General features: G+C 34.3%; 3 protein-coding genes and 1 pseudogene across 3 annotated transcripts; all 4 read right to left on the reverse strand.

Annotated features, from left to right (window-relative positions):
• Positions 7607 to 8423, reverse strand: LOC109333407 (annotated as a pseudogene).
• Positions 9371 to 10354, reverse strand: LOC109332554 (senescence-specific cysteine protease SAG39-like). Its single transcript, XM_019567535.1, has 2 exons — positions 10334 to 10354; positions 9371 to 10010 (listed from the first exon to the last, which is right to left on the reverse strand). The coding sequence occupies exons 1-2, from the start codon at positions 10352 to 10354 to the stop codon at positions 9372 to 9374; spliced, it is 660 nt and encodes a 219-aa protein (XP_019423080.1). The 3' UTR covers position 9371.
• On the reverse strand, positions 11673 to 13317 carry LOC109332689 (senescence-specific cysteine protease SAG39-like). Its single transcript, XM_019567714.1, has 2 exons — positions 12811 to 13317; positions 11673 to 12344 (listed from the first exon to the last, which is right to left on the reverse strand). The coding sequence occupies exons 1-2, from the start codon at positions 13244 to 13246 to the stop codon at positions 11755 to 11757; spliced, it is 1026 nt and encodes a 341-aa protein (XP_019423259.1). The 5' UTR covers positions 13247 to 13317; the 3' UTR covers positions 11673 to 11754.
• LOC109333158 (ADP-ribosylation factor 2) lies at positions 16910 to 20305 on the reverse strand. Its single transcript, XM_019568479.1, has 7 exons — positions 20165 to 20305; positions 19530 to 19690; positions 18879 to 18949; positions 18619 to 18738; positions 17581 to 17699; positions 17425 to 17506; positions 16910 to 17228 (listed from the first exon to the last, which is right to left on the reverse strand). Exons 2-7 carry the CDS (start codon positions 19675 to 19677, stop codon positions 17223 to 17225), a joined length of 546 nt encoding a protein of 181 aa, XP_019424024.1. The 5' UTR covers positions 19678 to 19690; positions 20165 to 20305; the 3' UTR covers positions 16910 to 17222.

The following is a 20376-nucleotide window of genomic DNA, read 5'->3' on the forward strand; positions in this document are numbered from 1 at the left end:
GTATCTTTCTAGATTTTCTATCTTATTTGACAGAGCTAACACACTCTGATCCAAAACTCTAAAAATGTTATGAGACAATTTCTTCGGTTGTGGGTTGTGCCTTCTTGAATATCATTTTTCAATTATTCAAGAATGTGCATTCTTGGTGGATTGGGATTGTGGGTAAATGGTCTTGGTGGAATAGAGAGTGGGAGAAAGAGAATATGATTTCCTTGTTGCATTTTTCAAGCCCCGACTCTCTCGGTATCTTGAATCTTCTTATGATTCTTAATTAGTCCCTCTTGGTGTTTATGAAACATGACTTCTGAGATTGTATAAAAAGCTATTCAGTTAGTAATATTATTATAAAAAGCTATTCAGTTAGTAATATTATTATAAAAAGCCTTCATAATTTGGTGGACTCTATAGGTTTCGGTTGTGCTCTGGATGTTGAGAAAGATAACTAAACCTTTCTTAATTTTGCAAATGTTTTAGCTTGAAACTTGTGATATTAGGCTTATAATGATGTTGGAATAACGAATTCTAAGGTTGAAGGGCAAAATCCTGGCTAAACTTGAGAAACATTTTAATGGAATTTCTGACTGACTGCTATCGGTGTTTTATATTGTTAAAAATGTCTGTAGAGATGTTTGCAATAGGAAAAGTAGTTTTAACGTAAACGCAAAGGACACTGCTTAAGTAACTGAAAAGAGTTTAATAAGCTCTTATACATGCAGGGTAAAAAATAATGAGATAGTTCATAATTAATGGAGAAGAGTTTTCTAGAGCAGATAACAGGCCCAGAGCTTAGTGGATCATTCGAAATGGATTGCTTTTAAATCTAAACATTATTACAAAGTTCATATTATGCCTTAAGAATCCATGTTAATTTTGAGTAACTAATCTCTAAGGTTTATTAGTCTGAAATGAAGAGGGATGTTGGATGTGCTTGATTTTGTGAACATTTCCCAGAACACCAGTGATAATTAGTCTTGTATCCCATTTCATATTTCAACTCAAAGATCATCCAGAGACATCAAGTCACCAAACATACTATTGGATGATGCTTTTGAGGCACATGTATGCATATACTTTCTTACTGTGTCATGTTCCCTTGTGAAATATAGTTTTTAATCAAATTATGATACCCCTAATTTGAAGTCCTGGATCCAAACTTAACCCTGTTTTAACACAGGTTGCAGACTTTGGACTTGCCAGACTAACCAATAATGCTAATACCCATGTATCAACTAGGGTGATGGGAACCTTCGGGTGGGTTTCGTATGTCTAAAACATAAAGCAGTATATTCTATGTATATAGACTTTCATGGCGGTTAGGACCTGCAATGGGAAATACCATGTTGGTCTGAGAATTGAAGAGGAACATAAGTTTATGTGATGATATGGGAACATAAATGGTGGTTATTAAAACTTAGTATATTCTGAAACCCTTGAGCTTTGCTTACAGTTAAAACATTACTTTGCACAATGATTGTTTTTCATCACTGTTATTGTAGAGGCTAAGTAGAATTACTCAGCAATGAGGTGAATCAGCGTTATAGGTTTTGGAACTATATCCTAAGGTTTGAGTTTTCAACACAAACTTTATCTGAGGTAACCTTCAGTGGTGCCAATCGTTAAATAACAACACTGTCATACTCATTCTATTTCTAATCTGCTGGTACATGGCTCCCGAATATACAAGTAGTGGAAAACTAACAGATAGATCAGATGTTTTCTCTTTTGGAGTTGTCCTCCTTGAGCTTATAACTGGAAGGAAACCTGTCAATCCAATGCAACCTGTGGGAGAGGAGAGTTTGGTTGAGTGGATACGACTGAACCTGTTTCTTCCTTTTAGAAAGTGAAATATATCATTGAAATGATAACACCCAAAACATATTAGCCAGAATCTTTTATAGACTGACTTGATGTGCTTTTTAACTTTTGAAAGGGTGCATGAAGACCTTCAAAATTAGATTTCATTTGACTCAGTTTAACATATTGTAGAGTACAGCTCATGGTACGTAGTACTGATATTGGTACATGGTTCACCTGGATACGTGGTTCGTCATTTTTCACATTAATTTTATGAAACCTTTTATGACGAACCCGTTATGTGGTACACAATATAATGTATAGTGAATTCAGTACGCGACACGTAGGGTAAATGAGAGAATTATGTAACTATGGTATAACTTAGAATGGACATGTTATAGATGTTGAAATGTGATTTGAATAACTGATTTGGATATATATAGTACATATTTCAGTTCAAAAGAGATGTCTGGGCCCCAATATAAGTGGAGCCAAAGGACTTCAAGTACTGATTCAGAAACCAAAGCTTACTACAGCCTTAGTAACAGTGCTTCTGAGAACAGGTCTTGAACATAGGCATAATGGAATTAACCTGCCTGTTTTAACTTAAAAATCTCACTAAACTCTTTCTCAATAAGCCAAAACTAGTTTCACCAAACTACTCTTTATGGCAGTGCATTATTATCTTACAATGCAGTGTGAAATTTTTTGGTTAGCATAGATTGGAAGTTCAAATATATTGAGATTGCCTTTGTTTGACTTATGCCAAACAAAAACATTGAGTCTTTTTTCTCTCTTCAACTCTGGTTCTGTTTTATTTCCCTCATTTTTTAATAGCAGGGATGTTGAAAGTTTAAAAAAGTAGAAGTTTGTTGATGTTACTTTTTGATAGCTATTATTCTAAATAGGCACATCTCTTGTTGGTTCAAGATTTAGTTTTTTACTTCACATTTGAAATGATATATACCAAAAATACTATTTCAAAGCTGTGATTGTTATCAAACACTGATCTTCTCCATATCTCTTGTATATTTCTGTATAAGATCTCTAGATCATCCATGTTCCTTGTAAGGTTTAAAATCATGGTTGTGGTTACTTAACATTGTAATGATTATCATAATTGTCAATAATTGCAGAAAAAATGCAATTGATATTTCATTAATTGTGGTTACAATGCACTTATGGAGGTAACCAAAATCGCAATATCATGTTATCAATAGTAATTACTGACTAGATTTTAAATTTCCTTGGCATCCTCATCTTTGGTGGTTCCTCTCACAGTCATCTCCTTTGGCCATAAGTTCTTATAGTTATTCCAGAAATTCCTTCATATAATAATCATTTGTATCTGCATTGATGATCTATTCATATGCAAAAACTTGAGATTAGTTGTTAAACTAAATCAAGAAGCTTATGAACTATATGTGTGATGGTTTTACTGAGAAATCATTTGTAACTTGCAGTAGTGTTTTATCTTATATGGCAGTCACTTGTCACTTGCTGTTAGAAAATAATGTCTTATATTTTTTCCATGGCATTTCATAACTTCTCATATCAACACATGTCCATGACCATTAGGCTTGCAGGCTGCAATTTTCTTGTCAAAACCAAATTCAATATTCACTTCTTTTGGACGCATGTTGTGGTGATGGTTCTGTTGCTTTTGCTGCTTAGCATGTTTCTGGTTGTGGCCACAGCTGAAAACCTTCCAAGACAGCAAGCAACTGCAGAAGTGACTACTATTATGGCTAGGACAACAAATACTGACCCAGAAGTACCATTTGAATGGTAAAAAGGTAATTGGTCTGTGACAGTGGGTGCTGTTGCTGCTGCAGTGGTTCGAGTTGTAAGTCCATCTTGAGGGTAAAATGATAGAACAGAAGTTGAGTTTAGGTATGAAATGATTTGTTAGGGAATAGATGGATTTGATATATTAAGGTTGTAGCTCTTGTTCTTTGAGTGCAGACTAAGGTAGATTTGGATTAACTCCTCAAGCACTCAATTCAAGTATAATGATCAAGTGTGAGAAGGTGGTGTTATGTATAAATATTAGGCCTCAAATAAGTAAGGATTTTAATTAAAAAAGTGAAAAGAGGGTAACTTTCTTTATTAAAGAGGTAACTAAAGATATTCTTTGTGCCGTTTACTTGTTGTCTCATGTAGTGTAATTTCTCTATAAAGAGAGATTGCAAGATCTTGGAGCATCAGGACACAACACTCTCAATTCTCAAGGTCCTAAACTCCTAATGTCCCATGAAAGTGCAGCTTTTGTTTAATAGTATGATGCATCTTATGTGGGCCATGTAACCGACTCCACATAGTGGGGGACAATGCTTATTAGTTTTTATGTTGTCATCTCATTTGACCAGACCACCTTTCATTCATAATTTTATTGTTGTCATTCTGGTTAGCTTTGGGTAGTGTTGCATATTTGTATTATGTTTCAAAAAGCAAGAGAAAGTGTTAAAAAGGGAGAGGTAATGAAGTTTATGTGAGTGCTTTTGAAAGTTCTGTTTTTCATTATCTAGTAAACGATAGAGCTTAAAGTTTCACTGCGTTTATGTTTATTTTCTGAGCTTCCATCATTTACTAAAGCCAGGGATAGCAAAGCTTTGTGAAGTTCTCTCCCTGTATGCAGTTTGCTTTTTTTTTCTTCTGAAAGTTTTACTTACTGTTAGTTTTTTTCTAGTCTGGTCCTTTATCATTGACTAGAGTCCAATTTATATACCAGATTATTTTGGTGTTGATGAAACATGACTTGTGAGATTGTACAAAAACTAGGCAGTTAGTAATATTAATGTAAAAAGCCTTTATCATTTGGTGGAGACTTGATAGGTTCTCGTTGTGCTGTGGATTTCGGGATAGGGAACTAAACCTCTGTTAATTTAGAAAATATTTTAGCTTGAAACCTGTGATTTTAGGTTATGTTGGAATAACGAAGTCTAAGGTTGAAGGGAAAGATCCTGGCTAAGTTGAAGAAACATTTTGATGGAGATTCTGATTGTGTCTGCTTTTGATGTTTGGCATTGTTTAAAATGTTTGTATACTGTAGGAGAACTATGCTGTCTTCTGCTCCATGATTTGGTAGTGGTACTTCTGTGGTATTATATGTGTTGTGAGATTGGTATAACTAGCATGTAGCTACTAGCTATATGATATTGTGGATAGTGAAATGGAATTTTTTTAAGGACAAGGGGGAGTTATGCCCTTGTTTATGAGAACTACGAAAGTTCTGATTGCCCAATTTGACTTCCAGCCAAACAGGAAAGTAAAGCAAGTGTTTTATTTCCAGGGGTGACCTTGATGGGCAACCAATGGTGCTTGTCTGTGTCTGCTAAGTGTTATGTGTAACTAATTTTGGAACTTGGATAGAGAATGTATCAATGATAAGTTTGTGGTGCTGTTTTGTTGGATATACTATATGCTATGCTTTCTTCATATAAGTGTTTGTTTCTAGACTGCTGCAATTTTTCTTTATATACCTTATTTTTCGTTATTGTTTTACACATACATTCTTTGCAAATTTAAATGGTTTTATTTTTTAAGTAATGTTATGGGTAAACGATCTTGGTAGAATAGAGTGAGAGAAAGAGAATATGATTTCCTTGTGCCGTTTTTCGAACGTTTATTAGTGCCACAACTCACTCTCCATCTTCTTGGAGCAATCTAGTAGTTTTGCCTATTATGTTTCTTTGTTTAGCCTTGTTGATGCTTTTGCTTACCACGTGGGGTATTTTTTATGTTTAGGGTTCGTTTTTCGAACGTTTATTAGTGCCACAACTCACTCTCCATCTTCTTGGAGCAATCTAGTAGTTTTGCCTATTATGTTTCTTTGTTTAGCCTTGTTGATGCTTTTGCTTACCACGTGGGGTATTTTTTATGTTTTGCATATGTAGAATTTTCTGATTTTAGTTCATCCAAACACAAGCTTATAAAATGCGGATAATTGGAAATGTGGATATGAGGTGTGCTAATAATTATCTGTATACTCTGACTGTTAGTATTACTAATGTAGTTATCGTTTCTTATTTCGTTAGATTGCAATTCAGAGTCACAATTGAAATGTGGGTAAGATGGCAAGGCCTAAGAGGTGACAAACGAATCTAGGTTGGGTGAGCCCATGGAGGGACAATTAGAAATTAGTGTCACTCTAGCTTCATGGCTACCATCTTAATGCCACAACTTATGAGACCAGTGGGGAAAATGAAAGGCTTCAGACTGATTGCTGCGAAGACGATACATGAGAGATGTTAGAGTCGAGAAATACCTTATTAAATAAAAGTTTGATTAAGAACTGTGTCGAGCTTGATAAGGGTGAAAAATCGATACCTTCTAAGAGAAAAGAAACCATGGTGGACATGCATTCAGATGTTTCTGCTACATTGGTTAATGATTACAATGGCAACGTGATTGTTGATGGTTGGTCCTTCAAGCTATGTGGTAGGGACCAGCGAGTCATGTTCCAAAAGGATAAGGTAACTGTTATTTGTTAGCTAATGGTAGGACTCAGTCTACGATACACCTGAATTTATATGCAATAAGAGTTTTTATCCATGCCATACTTAGCCTTTTGGTAGTGTTGCATATTTGTATTGATGTTTCATAAATGCAAGAGAAATGGTGAAAGAAAGTAAACATAATGAAGTTTAAGTGAGTGCTTGCAAAAGTTGGGGTTTTTCATTGTTTAGTTAACAATAGTGCTTAAAGTTTCAGTTCATTTGATTATTAAAGCAAGAAAGGAAACATAATGAAGTTTAAGTGAGTGCTTGTAAAAGTTGGGGTTTTTCATTGTTTAGTTAACGATAGTGCTTAAAGTTTCAGTTCATTTGATTATTATTTTATCATGGGTATGTATTTGCAACTACATTGTTGCTGTTATATTCTTTTACTTATTTTGATCAGAAACATTTTGGTTGTTATAACCATCTAAGGTTCAGTTTCTCAGTATTGATTGTATTGCTTATGGGCGATGGACCCCATCGACAAATTTTTTACCACTAATAAGATGATGATTTGCTTCCCCCATTCCTCAAAAATTTGGAAAGAAGAGAGTCATAAGTAACATTGATAAGGTCCATTATTCAGATGAATTGATTTTGATGTGTTCTTATAGTGTCTGCATATTTGACGTTCAAATCAAACCACATATCATCCATTGTATGTTATTCTTGCATTGGTCATAGTTTTTCAATGTTCAGTTCATATATATTCCATCTCACGCTTCTCCTTTTCTTTGGTAAAATTTTGGTACTGTTGACAGAATATTTGTGATCTCTAAGAATCAGATTTGCCTCAATTAATTGAACCAATCTCTGCATATCATGAACTTTGGGCAGGATTTTTGATTTAGCTGATGAATAAGGAGATATAATTAGGTTATGAAAGAGTCCTATTGGTTGCTGTTTTTCTCTTTTAGTTAAAATGTTGGTAGTGGTTGAGTTGGGTTTACTATAGTATCAGACAATTAAGAAAAAATATGTGGATAGGCATCCTATATTTTGCAGGAATAAACCAAACTTATAGTTTATTTGAAATTCCATGTAAGAGTCCAAAGCCTAATCACGAAGGTGATAGTTTACCTACCTTTAAACTGTGTACATTCCACTTTTTCCAAAAGTTCAATAATTTGTTTGTTCAAAACTCTCTAGAAAAAGTTTGAAGAAATTCCCTACCTGATAGCTACCAACTTGCATAAATTGCTGATCTTTTTACCCAAATGGTTGTCATTGTTGTACAATGTATAATCATATTGTTATTATGCCTTGTACAGTACACACCATTGTTTTACATTACATGGCTTGCTACTCCTTAATATTGTTAGAAATAAATTAAAAAGGAAGTGGTCAATCGCTTTGAGTAAATCTTCATAAAGAATCTCAAGGGATGAACTTCTCCGTTGATGCCTAGAATCAACACCTTTTTAGCTGCTTGGCTCAACAATATTAACTGTGTTCTTTAAAGTCTCTTTCAAGTGCCTCAAATCTATAGCTTGGCAAAGAGCGACGAGGTAGGTTGAAGACACTTCAATATGTCTACAGATTCAACTATTTTTCTAGCTGGGATTAGTCCTAATGGGTTCACATTGGGGTTGTGTTGTTCTGCACTTTGCACATGAGTAGTAACAGCTAACAGGGTTTGCTAGACACTGAAGCTCAGAGCAATATGAAGCCATTGCTAACTCACTGCCCTTCCATCATCCGAACTCGGACAGCGACCCACCCGAGAGATTTGAAGGCAGACCATTATTGTAGAAAGCATTAACCAGATCAGACATCTGAGCAAAAATGAGTTCCCATTGCACAGCCAAACGAGTCAATGCTAATCTTGTATTGTCGATTGAAACTCCAACACAAGTACACCTTGAAAAATGAGTTTGTCGCCCTTTTGTTGGATTTTGTTGATGATCGAATAATTTCAGTTTGACGGCCTATACATTGTGGTGAAGTTTGAAGAGCATATCTATCTTGCTTAGGCTTTTGGACAGGGTCTATCTCATGTAACTTGTGTGCTGCTTTAACATAAGCACTTCCATGCAAGATGTGTTCCATTATTGCTGTTGCTTCAATCTGGCCAGGATGATGCTTCAGTTTGAGTCAAATGGTCCGTAAATTCTGGCTTGCGCATAACTTCAGCAAAAAATATCTGACATGATTTCAGATAAGATAGTTAAAATGTTACTAGTGATGACAAACCAGCTCCAACAGCTGTTCCATTTACAAGTTCAAGACCCTCCTTAGGCTGCAACTCAGAAGTCCTTACCAATATTAGCTAGATGTAAGGCTTCTGCATGATTTCATGTGAGGAGTGCATCTATGTATGAAAATGGAACCAAGACAACTGAGGCTGATATTAAACCGCGCAAGAGCAAGAGGGGTGAAATGTTGTGGTTGAGAAGTTTCACAATAATGGCTTCTAGTTTCTCAAATATGATGCCTCTCTTGTTGATTCTTACCTTGATGGATAGCATTGATTCCTACTAGCATTGCACCTCTTGTTGCATTGTTTGGCAAGCTTCTGCCCCATTTCCAAAAATTCCAGTGTTCAAAACCTGCAACAATTACACCTCTTGTTGCATTGTTTTGCCTTTTTTTATTAGAAATAATTATGTTAAGTGTGTTATTCCTGGAAAACTTTCTGCCTGCATTTCTTTTCTGTTTTTATTTAACTAACTATCATATTATACATTTTGAGTATCTTTGAATTAGTGACTTAATCTTATTGCAGCTAGGTGTAATCATCATGCCAAGAAAGTATATCATGGAACAGGTAGATGAAAGAGCCTTCAAAACGTTGGTTATTCTGATATTTGCAGCATTATGTATTCTAGTCATTGGATGTGTTTGCATTTTGATACTGACAAATGGAGTATCAAAGGAAATGAATCTAAGAGCAGAACTTAAAATCAACTGGAAGCAAGAAGGAAGGCAGAGGCATCAAGCAACTATAAAAGTCAATTTCTTGCAAACATGAGGTTGGTTTTACAAGTATACTTTAGTAATTTAATTTTACACAATCTATATTTAAGCACAAATATTAATGAAAGCAAATTTCAAGCACACTTTACGTATATGAACTATTTAAGCAGTTGGGTAAGAAGCATCCATTGCAATACCACACATTCCTTCCTTTGCATTTATGTCTCTTTTCATCCTTATATATCCTTGCTCTCCCCAACTAGTACCCCATGAATTCTTTACTAACCAATACTTAGTGCCATCATCACCTATACCATAACCAATTGCTGTAACACCATGGTCTAGCTCAGTTCCACATTCTCCTTCAAAAATCCCACTTGAGTAAAATTGGAAATTTCCTCCAGCATCAACAGAAACTGACACAGGTTGGTTAGCCACAGATTTAAGGAGTGCATCTTCACTATTAGGAGGGACTTTCTCATACCCTTTTATTGTAACTATGTGTGACTTCTCCTTGTTAGTGTTACAAGTTCCATCAGATGCTGTGTATGGGTAATTTGCTTCAGTGGTTATTCCACCATTCTTTATAATGAACTCAAAACCATCTTCCATATAACCACCCTCACATCCATGGTCCTCGCCTTTTCTGTCACAATCTACAAGTTCTTGCTCAGCTAGAGAGACTAATTTTCCACTAGTCAATTGGTGTATACCTTCTGTTGCAGCCACAGTTGAAAATGCCCAACAACTACCTGGTTTTACAAAACAAAAACAAACATAAGCATTAACCAAATTGTGTATCTAACATATACTTGCATAAACTTAGTATGCACCATATAGGGTGGCATTAGGCTAAATATATATTATCAATTATGATAAATTATGGTCATTAGCAATTAATTAACTGAAATAGATAACTAAGTAATTAATGATGTGATAGACATAAAGTGCATTCAACTTGTATATACTAAAATAATGAACCAAAGAGGTGTACATTTGTCTAGTGGTATAATATTGAATAGATCTCCATGTATTATATTAGGTCAAATGTCGAATGTTTGATTTTTAGGATCGACACTTGTTGGGAGTGTTAGTCACACATCTAAAATGGATTAGTTTCTTACCCATAGGGCGAGAAATATCATTTGCTGACAAATGGAGTATCAAAGGAAATGAATCTAAGAGCAGAACTTAAAATCAACTGGAAGCAAGAAGGAAGGCAGAGGCATCAAGCAACTATAAAAGTCAATTTCTTGCAAACATGAGGTTGGTTTTACAACTTCATATTTGGAGATACATAAAACATGAACTTGCTTTATGCAATTTATGATCTCACTTTACAATTTAGAGAACGAGGAACAATATATCCATCAGTTGATCCATGACTTATATGAATTTACATAATCTATGCATTTCATAAACTGATTATGTTTTGAAACATGTTGATCACTCTAGATTCTATTTTATAACACTGCACACAAACTCCTCAAATGACCTATCTTGCCATTTGGTTCATGTGTCTAAGAAGATCTTTCCATTGAGTGTTCATAAATGTGATTCATGAATTTGTTTTGTTGGTGTATTACAGTCATGAACTGAGGACACCTATGGGAGCAGTAATTGGATTGCTAGACATTCTTATATCTGATGACTGTCTAACAAATGAACAATATGCAACAATCACTCAAATAAACTGCTCTGCTCCCTCTTCTTAACAACATCTTATTGAAATTTCAATAATCTATATTTCCAAGTGAAAATCACAGAGCAAATGAACACCCTAACTTGACCTTTGCAATAAGCTACATGCACATTTCAATGAAAGCAAAGTATCCAAGAATGTTGAAACAAATTCATTTCTAATTCAAAAGTTACAAAATAGGAGATCACTCCATGATAGTGAAGTGGCTCCATTTGCATTTTAAAGTCAATTTGTGACAGTTAATGCCCAACAATTCACTTGATGCTACTTGTTAAAATTTGTTAAATTTGTTTCATTGATCTTTGTGAATTTAACATTAGTGCCGAAAATCTTTTTCCCAGTTGCTATTAATGCTGAATTGCAATGTGGAGATCCACATTGCGGAAGAAAACATTTTATCCACTTCAAAAATTCCAAACATTTTTACAAGAAATATCCAATTCAAAAAACTCGGTCTAAAAAAAAATGACGTCGGACAACAAATCACAAAAAATATCCACGGTTAGATCCAAAGCAAGGGACCATCAAACTTGAATTAGGCTCCATACTAGAGTAGATAAAGAAACTATTATGAAGAGGCTTGAGTTAAAATGAATCATTATGTTAGACTTGATTGGTCTTAATGATGCATAAAAGTGGAGTCTCTAACTTGTTAAACCTAAAAAAACCTTTTGCTACTAGTAATCTAGTATTACCATATACACTGGTTGGGAGTAGGAAATGTATAACTATTTTTAAATGTTTATATAAGTATACTTTAGTAATTTAATTTTACACAATCTATATATAAGCACAAATATTAATGAAAGCAAATTTCAAGCACAATTTACATATGTGAACTATTTAAGCAGTTGGGTAAGAAGCATCCATTGCAATACCACACATTCCTTCCTTTGCATTTATGTCTCTTTTCATCCTTATATATCCTTGCTCTCCCCAACTAGTACCCCATGAATTCTTTACTAACCAATACTTAGTGCCATCATCACCTATACCATAACCAATTGCTGTAACACCATGGTCTAGCTCAGTTCCACATTCTCCTTCAAAAATCCCACTTGAGTAAAATTGGAAATTTCCTCCAGCATCAACAGAAACTGACACAGGTTGGTTAGCCACAGATTTAAGGAGTGCATCTTCACTATTAGGAGGGACTTTCTCATACCCTTTTATTGTAACTATGTGTGACTTCTCCTTGTTAGTGTTACAAGTTCCATCAGATGCTGTGTAGGGGTAATTTGCTTCAGTGGTTATTCCACCATTCTTTCTAATGAACTCAAAACCATCTTCCATATAACCACCCTTACATCCATGGTCCTCGCCTTTTCTGTCACAATCTACAAGTTCTTGCTCAGCTAGAGAGACTAATTTTCCACTAGTCAATTGGTGTATACCTTCTGTTGCAGCCACAGTTGAAAATGCCCAACAACTACCTGGTTTTACAAAACAAAAACAAACATAAGCATTAACCAAATTGTGTATCTAACATATACTTGCATAAACTTAGTATGCACCATATAGGGTGGCATTAGGCTAAATATATATTATCAATTATGATAAATTATGGTCATTAACAATTAATTAACTGAAATAGATAACTAAGTAATTAATGATGTGATAGACATAAAGTGCATTCAACTTGTATATACTAAAATAATGAACCAAAGAGGTGTACGTTTGTCTAGTGGTATAATATTTGAATAGATCTCCATGTATTATACTAGGCCAAATGTCGAATGTTTGATTTTTAGGATCAACACTTGTTGGGAGCGTTAGTCACGCATCTAAAATGGATTAGTTTCTTATCCATAGGGCGAGAAATATCATTTCTTATACCAAAATATTAAAGTAGTGAACCAAGAAAGCACACTAATATAGAAAAGTGTGCTTTTATCTTACCACATTGCCCTTGGTCCTTGATTGGAGTAACTGCTCCTCTTTTCCTCCAATCTATGGCAACAGGAATATCAGTCACATTTTCATACTTAAATGAGGTTCCTGTTATAGTCATCAATTCGTGTAAACTTTTCAAACCATTTCTGTAAGCCTTAAACTCATCATTGGTCTGGTCAGCAAATTGATTAATGCTGAGTTTGTATGGTTTGTTGCTAGCAGCATTGAAGGATTCAATGTATTCCACATTCTCTTTAAATACCTTGAAACGTTTTTCCTTCTCTGCGGCATCCTTATAGACCTTGTCATGTTTCGCCATCCACAGCTCATGTCGTTCCGATAATAATGTATCTTGGAGCTTTCGGGATAGTACTTGAGAGCTCCAAGATGCAATGATAAGGAATAGGACTAGAAGATATTGAATTTGGCTCATGGAAGCCATGTCTTTTGGTTAGTAAAATGACCAAGAATAAATGGTAGAGTAGCTTTTTTGAGGTGTTTGTTAAGATGATATTGTAACTTAAGTATATGAAAAATACGTTGGCTAAATGGTTTATATAGAAGTTGCATGTTGATACTATTCATGACATTTCTTAATCTGAATATTGGTTTATGATTGAAATTTTCTGACACGGCAAATTACTTTTGATTTAGATGGCAAGGTTATGTCCCGTGGAAGATGCTTTGATTTGAACTTAATATTTAATTGTTTAATCTATTTACTTTTTGCTCTGTTTCATATTTAAAACAAGAGAGGCTTAGATACATGAAGGGGTGGGGATAATTTAATTAATAAAATAACAAGAAATCATACAATTTGGCATTTCTTTCTTATTGTTTGACGAGGGGAGCTTCAATAAGTTACTAGAGTCGTTCGGTAAACAAAAAATAAAGAGACTTATAGCTTTTAAAAAATAAGCTTATACTGTTTGAAGTAACATTTAGAAAGTGAAAGTAGCTTTCAATAATTCGCTTTCTAATTTAATCCTTTAAAATTTAAAAAAAATACATTACTTATCCTCAATGAAAAAACTCTAGTATTTTTATTGTTTTACTTTATCTCCAAATAAATAAAGATATCGCATATCCAATTATAAATAAAATATTAAAATAAAAGATTGAAAATTTTTGTTTTAAATTATTTATGTATTAATACTGCTGTTAATAATTATTTAATTAGTAAATAAATTATAAATAAAAGTTGTATATATTTTTTAGTTATTTTTCAAATTTTAACTAGTTGTAAAGCTAGTTTTATTGAACAATTCTAATTTAGTAAAATACCTACATAATTATTACCTTCTAACTATAAGCTCAAAGCTATCGACTACAAATTCACAACTTACACCTACAAGCTAGTTTTATCGAAAAGACTATTTGTTTTCCAAGTTTAGTCAGAAAAATGATATGGAATTTTCATAATCTCATTAGTGTCTAAGACCCATTTAAAGGATCCATTACATACATTTAAATTATATGGAATTTTTGTAGGCTTAAGAGGTACCACAGCTTGGTTCAAGTGAGTTGTGATGGGGAACTTTCCTTTTTACTTAATTCTGAAAGAGAAAAGAAACAATAGATTGTCATAAACATAAATTAGGCTTGGAGGCTGCAATTTTCTTGTCAAAACCAAATTCAATATCCACTTCTTTTGGACGTATGTTGTGGTGATGATTCTGTTGCTTTTGCTGCTTAGCATGTTTCTGGTTGTGGCCGCGGCTGCAAAACCTTCCAAGGCAGCAAGCAACTTCAGAAATGACTACTATTATGGCCAGGACAACAAATACTGACCCAAAAGAACCATTTGAATGGTTAGAAGGTGATTGGTCTGTGACAGTATCTGGATAAAATGATGGAACAGAAATTGAGTTTAGGTATGAAATGATTTGTTAGGAGAATAGATGGATTTGATATATTAAGGTTGTAGCTCTTGTTCTTTGAGTGCAGACTAAGGTAGATTTGGACTAACTCCTCGAGCACTCAATTCAAGTAGAATGGTAAAGTGTGAGAAAGGGTCATGTTATAACATTGAGCATCAAATAAGTAAGGATTTCTTTTTAATTCAAAAAAGGGAAAGAGGGTAACTTTCTAGAGGCAACTAAAGATATTCTTTGTGCTCTTTACTTGTTGGCTCATGTAGTGTAATTGCTTTGTAAGGAGATAAAGTAAGATCTTGGACTTAAGCATCAGGACACAACAATCTCGAGGCACTAATGTCCCATGAAAGTGCAGCTTTTGCTTAGTGGTATGTGTTCCCACTGACAATGATGGAAATGACATAGTACTCTACTGTATAATAGTATATTACCATAAGTTACTAATAATGTCATGCACCATTGATCCTTACATGATCCACATAAGATGAAGTTATTAAGTCTACTATGTTGCATCTTATGTGGGTCGTGTACGGATTAATGGGTCGTGACATTGCTACTAGGCATGATGTCTCTATCGTTGTCATATTCAAGTTATAGGGTATAGAAAATCCAATTTGTAAGGGTCTATACTTCAACAGTGATTGTTTTAGGATAATTTTACTCTTTAAGTACATTGAGTTGCCACTTTTATCCTTAAGAGTGAATGCAAAAATAATAATTTTTTCCTCCATAAAATATGATTCATGTTAGAATTGCTCTGGTCCAAGATTTCTCCGATATCTGAGAAAGCAAGGAACATACAACATAGTCAGAGAGACCATAGTATTATCATTATCAGGATTAGAGCAAAAGATAGAATCTACTGTCCCCAACACGTCCCTGACCAATCATAATGAAGCAAAACTGATAAAATTATAATTATTTTTAACTGACGTGCCATAATATGATTGGTCTGGGACAGAGTTTGAGACAGGATTTGGGACAACAGATCCTTGTCCCAGTTCCAAACCCAATGTTATCAGCTTAATGGGGTCAGGGTCATCCTACTTGTCTGTCCCTTTTAAATAGGAAATCTGCTTGTAGTGCTGACTTTGTTTTCATATTAATTTCAGAGTGATTTTTTGTGTGTGTATAATGTAGATTAATGGGCTCACCATTGACTGAAGGACATTTTTTTAACCTTTAAAAATCCTAACCAATTTTTTTATTGGAAAAGTGTATTTTGACAAATAATTCTATTGAAAGTGACACTAAATCAGAATGCTTATGTTATGCTCTGGAAGACAAATCCCTGAACTTATAACTCACTCTGTATTTTGTTTTTGAAATAGAATGTCATTCCTACCTTAGTTAAGGAGATAAATATGAACGAAAAGATGATTTGATCATAAAACGTGGCATCTTTTTTAGTTAATATAGTTACCATGCAGTATAGGGAAAAATTTGGGTTCATAACTTGGCAAAATTATTGGATAAAAGCCTTCAGAAAAGGGAAAGATTCCGCTTCCAGCTATTTGTCTACTGAAAATGGTTTCAAATTATTAGTGGCTATTTGTCTACTGAAAATGGTTTCAAACTATTATCATAATTATTTTAATATGATTCTCACTTCGTGATACGAACTCGGTTTTCATCAACCTTGTGCAGAAAGAGAGGGTATTGTGCTACTATTATACAGTGGTGAACCGTGGTGCAAAAGGAAGGGTGATGGGTTGGTGCAAAGAAAGGGTGGTGCAAAGGGAAAGAGGTGAGAACGTTTTTGTGGTACAAGAGCATTTTCAAAATAAATAAAATGAAATCAAATAATGAATGGTACATATAGTAGCCCCCTCAATGAGAACAATGATGAAGAGAAATCGACATTAGCATGAATTGAGAACAAAATCGGCATTAGCATGAATTGAGAACAAAATCGGCATTAGCATGAAACCTTAAACCAAGTTCAATCTCTCATCTGTTACCCAAAAAGAATTGCAGAGACCCGAAGTTGGCATCGTATTAATGTTTGTAAACCAGAGTTGGAACGAAAAACAACTTTTTTGTTGCTTCAATCGCCAATCTCATTTATTATATGATTACCGAATTTACAAACTCCTCAATACATTGAATGAACCAAACCTCCTTCATCCACACTCACGTGTCATGCTTATCAACCTGGCATCTTAAAAAGTATGAACACTGTTTTCCTTTTCCTTTTGTTTTTACTCATATCTTACAAACGATAAATGTATAACCCATGCAGTCACATAATACACGAAAAGGTATATAGTCAAAAATATAACTATAAATCAGAATGGGATGGCACATTGAATTAGTATCTCCATTACAGTTACGAACATTGCATCCAAACCCAATAGAAAGCTCAAAAGTATTACACATCTCATGAAACAAATTCCTATCACAATTTAGCCACAAGATGTCCTAAATCACAATACATGAACACAAATCCGAGTTGTTTCACAAGAGGACCAAGAAATAAAAGCTAGATAATATTCAACCCTGCATCCAGAAATGCCGATCCACGAGAGTCCCAAAAAAGCATTAAGCCTGTAATGAAAGAAAATCAGGCAAATATTCACCACAGAAGTAATAGAAAAGGTACACCTTTTCATTGATTTTTTATTTTATTTATAAAACTAGAATTGCAACAAAAAAGTAATATGAAAAAATGACAATTAGAGCAAACATTTATAGATAGGCACGTTAATGTAAGTAAGCACAGAGGGAAGAAACCGATAGTTACCTTATTGGCTATGTTGTTGGAAAGCCAGTCCAAACCTTCATAAAGACCCTCCCCAGAGGTTGCACATGTGCTCTGGATGTACCTGGAAGAACCAGAAGAGTGTTAAATCACAACATTTACAATATAGGAAAAGGGTGTTATTATAAAAATACTTACCAGTGGCGCTGTCTGAGGGAGTGGAGACCCAGTTTGTCAGTAATCTCAGCAGCATTCATTGCATTAGGAAGATCTTGTTTGTTGGCAAACACAAGCAATACAGCATCTCTCAGTTCATCCTGGAAAGATAATTAAAATAGTTATTTAAACATTGTTATTCCATCACAATAAAACATAAATCAGAAAGCAAAAGAGCAAGTGAGACAAATGATTCCTGTTAACTTTAAAGTTGACACAGAAGCCTGATAAATAAGCAACATTTCCCAGAAGGTTGACTAGTAAGAACTGGTTATTCAACTTCCAAAGATGTCATAGTGGTTTAAAATACAAGAGTCATCACAATTTATGATCCAGCGAAAAAATGATAGAAACTGGTTCAGATTAGAGATAAGAACTGAATATTTTTTATAGAAGCCACTAAGAATTACACTGAATTCTTTAGGTATCCCAGAGACCTAGAACTCTCCCTATGCCCAAAGGCCCCAATTCTCTCTACAAATGACAAGATAGCTCTCCTTCTCAATCCCTCTTTTTATTTATAGGCTAACTATTTAACTAAACTGAGGCCCATTCTTATTTCTTCTGTTCTATACTTTCCTAACTGGGCCTATTCCTAACACAATGATGAAGAGAAATGTTATATGTTAGGAGATATAAATTTCACCTTCATAAGTAGAAAGACATCCATCGAAAAAGTGAAAATCATCAAATAGACTAATGTATCACCAGCAAAGTCAGACTAATAGTAGATACAACAATTCTAAGATTTATGCTTAAAACAAACACTTCACTCACAACAAACCCCAATAAGAAAGATCTGAACATTTTGTGACAAAATAAAAGAATATTCTTCATAGGTTATTTTAGAAGTTAGACCTTGTCATCACTAATTTGCAGGTCCTACTTTTTGGCCCTTATATGATCCCAAACCTGATCTATAAGAATGATTTCACTCTATATGCCAGAAGAGTGTCTAACATTAACAAATATCAAAATGAAGATATGTCATAAAAGGCCAAACTAAATTAACCAAAGTACCTCATTCAACATTCTGTGCAACTCATCTCTGGCCTCAACAACTCTGTCCCTGTCATTGCTATCAACGACAAAAATAAGACCCTGAGTGTTCTGGAAGTAGTGCCTCCACAAGGGACGGATCTGCAAAAGAAAATGTAAGTATTCAGATATTCACCAATAAATGAGTTTTAATAGTTCAGCAGTAATAGACAAGTCATATATGCATAAGACATCATGCAAATTGTAATTTCAAAGCATGCATCAGCATCAAAATTTTATACCTTGTCCTGGCCACCAACATCCCAGACAGTGAAACTAATGTTCTTGTATTCCACAGTCTCCACATTGAACCCTGAAATGAAGTACATGTAAATATAGCAATGTATATAACAACTTTTTAGGGGATCTCAGCATTAGATTTTAAAGGTTTCTTCACAAATTTAGCAATGTGTTGATTCTATTTGGGGAAATTACACTAAGTTTAGTTACATGAAAGTTTGACTTAATTACGCCCAACGCCCTTCATGTTTCAGAAGTTACATTCATCTCCTTCTTACGGGATGTCAATGTAATTTCAATATCACCCTTCGGAGGAGGTGAATGCAATGATAACACAAACCTCAAAGTTTGTGTAACTTTTGAAACAACAAAGGTACTCATTACTCAATGTAATTAAGCCAGGGTGAGATCAAAGTAATTCCTGCATTCTATTTTAAAAGATCACTGGTGTAATTGGCTTCTAAGTAAGATATCGTAAATCCTAAGCAACTAAGACATTAAGATAGTTCCATCAGATGTTATAAAAGGACCAATCAGATAATAAAGATCTACATATTGCAAGTTAATATACCTAAGGACAGAGAACAATTATGATACACCAATGGACTAATAACAAAATTCTTTAACTAAAGAGTAAAAGTTTCAAAACATACCGATTGTGGGAATAGTTGTGACGATCTCTCCAAGCTTGAGCTTGTAGAGGATAGTGGTCTTACCAGCAGCGTCAAGACCAACCATCAGAATTCTCATTTCCTTCTTCGCGAAAAGACGACTGAAAAGCTTCGTGAATGTCAGCCCCATTATTTCCTCCACTCTGAAAAATTACAAATAAATAAGTCCAAAATATTCAGCATTTTTTCATTAATTTCAAAACAATCCAAAACGAAATCAAAATAGAACAATTTCTTCCAGCAAATCTAATAGCACCCTGCATTAATCACATCAATGTTACTAGATTCATCCAGATCTCAAACTAAGTGAAGAAAGGCATAAATAACATTGACTTGCAAATCGATTTAGAATCATATAACTAAAACAGATCGCACCGGTTATCGGATCACCAAACTCAACAAAACATTTCGAAAAAACAGAAAGATCTGAAAACTTCGATCTGCAAACAATCAGATCAAAGGAGATAAAGAGCTATAACAAACAAAAAGGTGAAAGCGCGAAGAAAATCATGATTGGATGAGAAATTCAAACGCGATTGGAGTAAAAATTTCGTTGTGAAACAATATATACATGAATGAAGCAGAAAATAAAGAGAGATCTGAGATTTGAAATTTACCTATGAAGATGAAAAGTGGTTAAGGGATCTGAGATTTGAATGAAAAGTGCAGAGAGAGGGAGAGAAGGAGGGAGGGATGTGAAGAATGATGCTTTGTAATAACGCGAAATGAGTAAAAAGAATGGTTTTATAAAGTTAAAATATAAACGAGAGGTGGGAGAAATGTATTATTAGGTGTCATCCGACCAACACTAATCTAACACGTAATAACC

Source organism: Lupinus angustifolius, chromosome LG18 (genome assembly GCF_001865875.1).
Source record: "Lupinus angustifolius cultivar Tanjil chromosome LG18, LupAngTanjil_v1.0, whole genome shotgun sequence".
NCBI lineage: Eukaryota > Viridiplantae > Streptophyta > Magnoliopsida > Fabales > Fabaceae > Lupinus > Lupinus angustifolius.

What these genes read in the sequence shown, in the direction of transcription:
- LOC109332554 (XM_019567535.1), bottom strand. Translation starts at nt 10,354, where the DNA reads ATGATATTTCTCGCCCTATGG. An exon ending in TGATATTTCTCGCCCTATGG is followed by an intron (nt 10,011 to 10,333) that starts GTAAGAAACTAA and finishes AGTATATGTTAG; the next exon opens with ATACACAATTTGGTTAATGC.
- LOC109332689 (XM_019567714.1), bottom strand. Translation starts at nt 13,246, where the DNA reads ATGGCTTCCATGAGCCAAATTCAATATCTTCTAGTCCTATTCCTTATC. An exon ending in CAAGGACCAAGGGCAATGTG is followed by an intron (nt 12,345 to 12,810) that starts GTAAGATAAAAG and finishes TTGTAAAACCAG; the next exon opens with GTAGTTGTTGGGCATTTTCA.
- LOC109333158 (XM_019568479.1), bottom strand. Translation starts at nt 19,677, where the DNA reads ATGGGGCTGACATTCACGAAGCTTTTCAGTCGTCTTTTCGCGAAGAAG. An exon ending in CACAACTATTCCCACAATCG is followed by an intron (nt 18,950 to 19,529) that starts GTATGTTTTGAA and finishes ACTTCATTTCAG; the next exon opens with GGTTCAATGTGGAGACTGTG. An exon ending in TCCCTCAGACAGCGCCACTG is followed by an intron (nt 17,507 to 17,580) that starts GTAAGTATTTTT and finishes TGGTTCTTCCAG; the next exon opens with GTACATCCAGAGCACATGTG.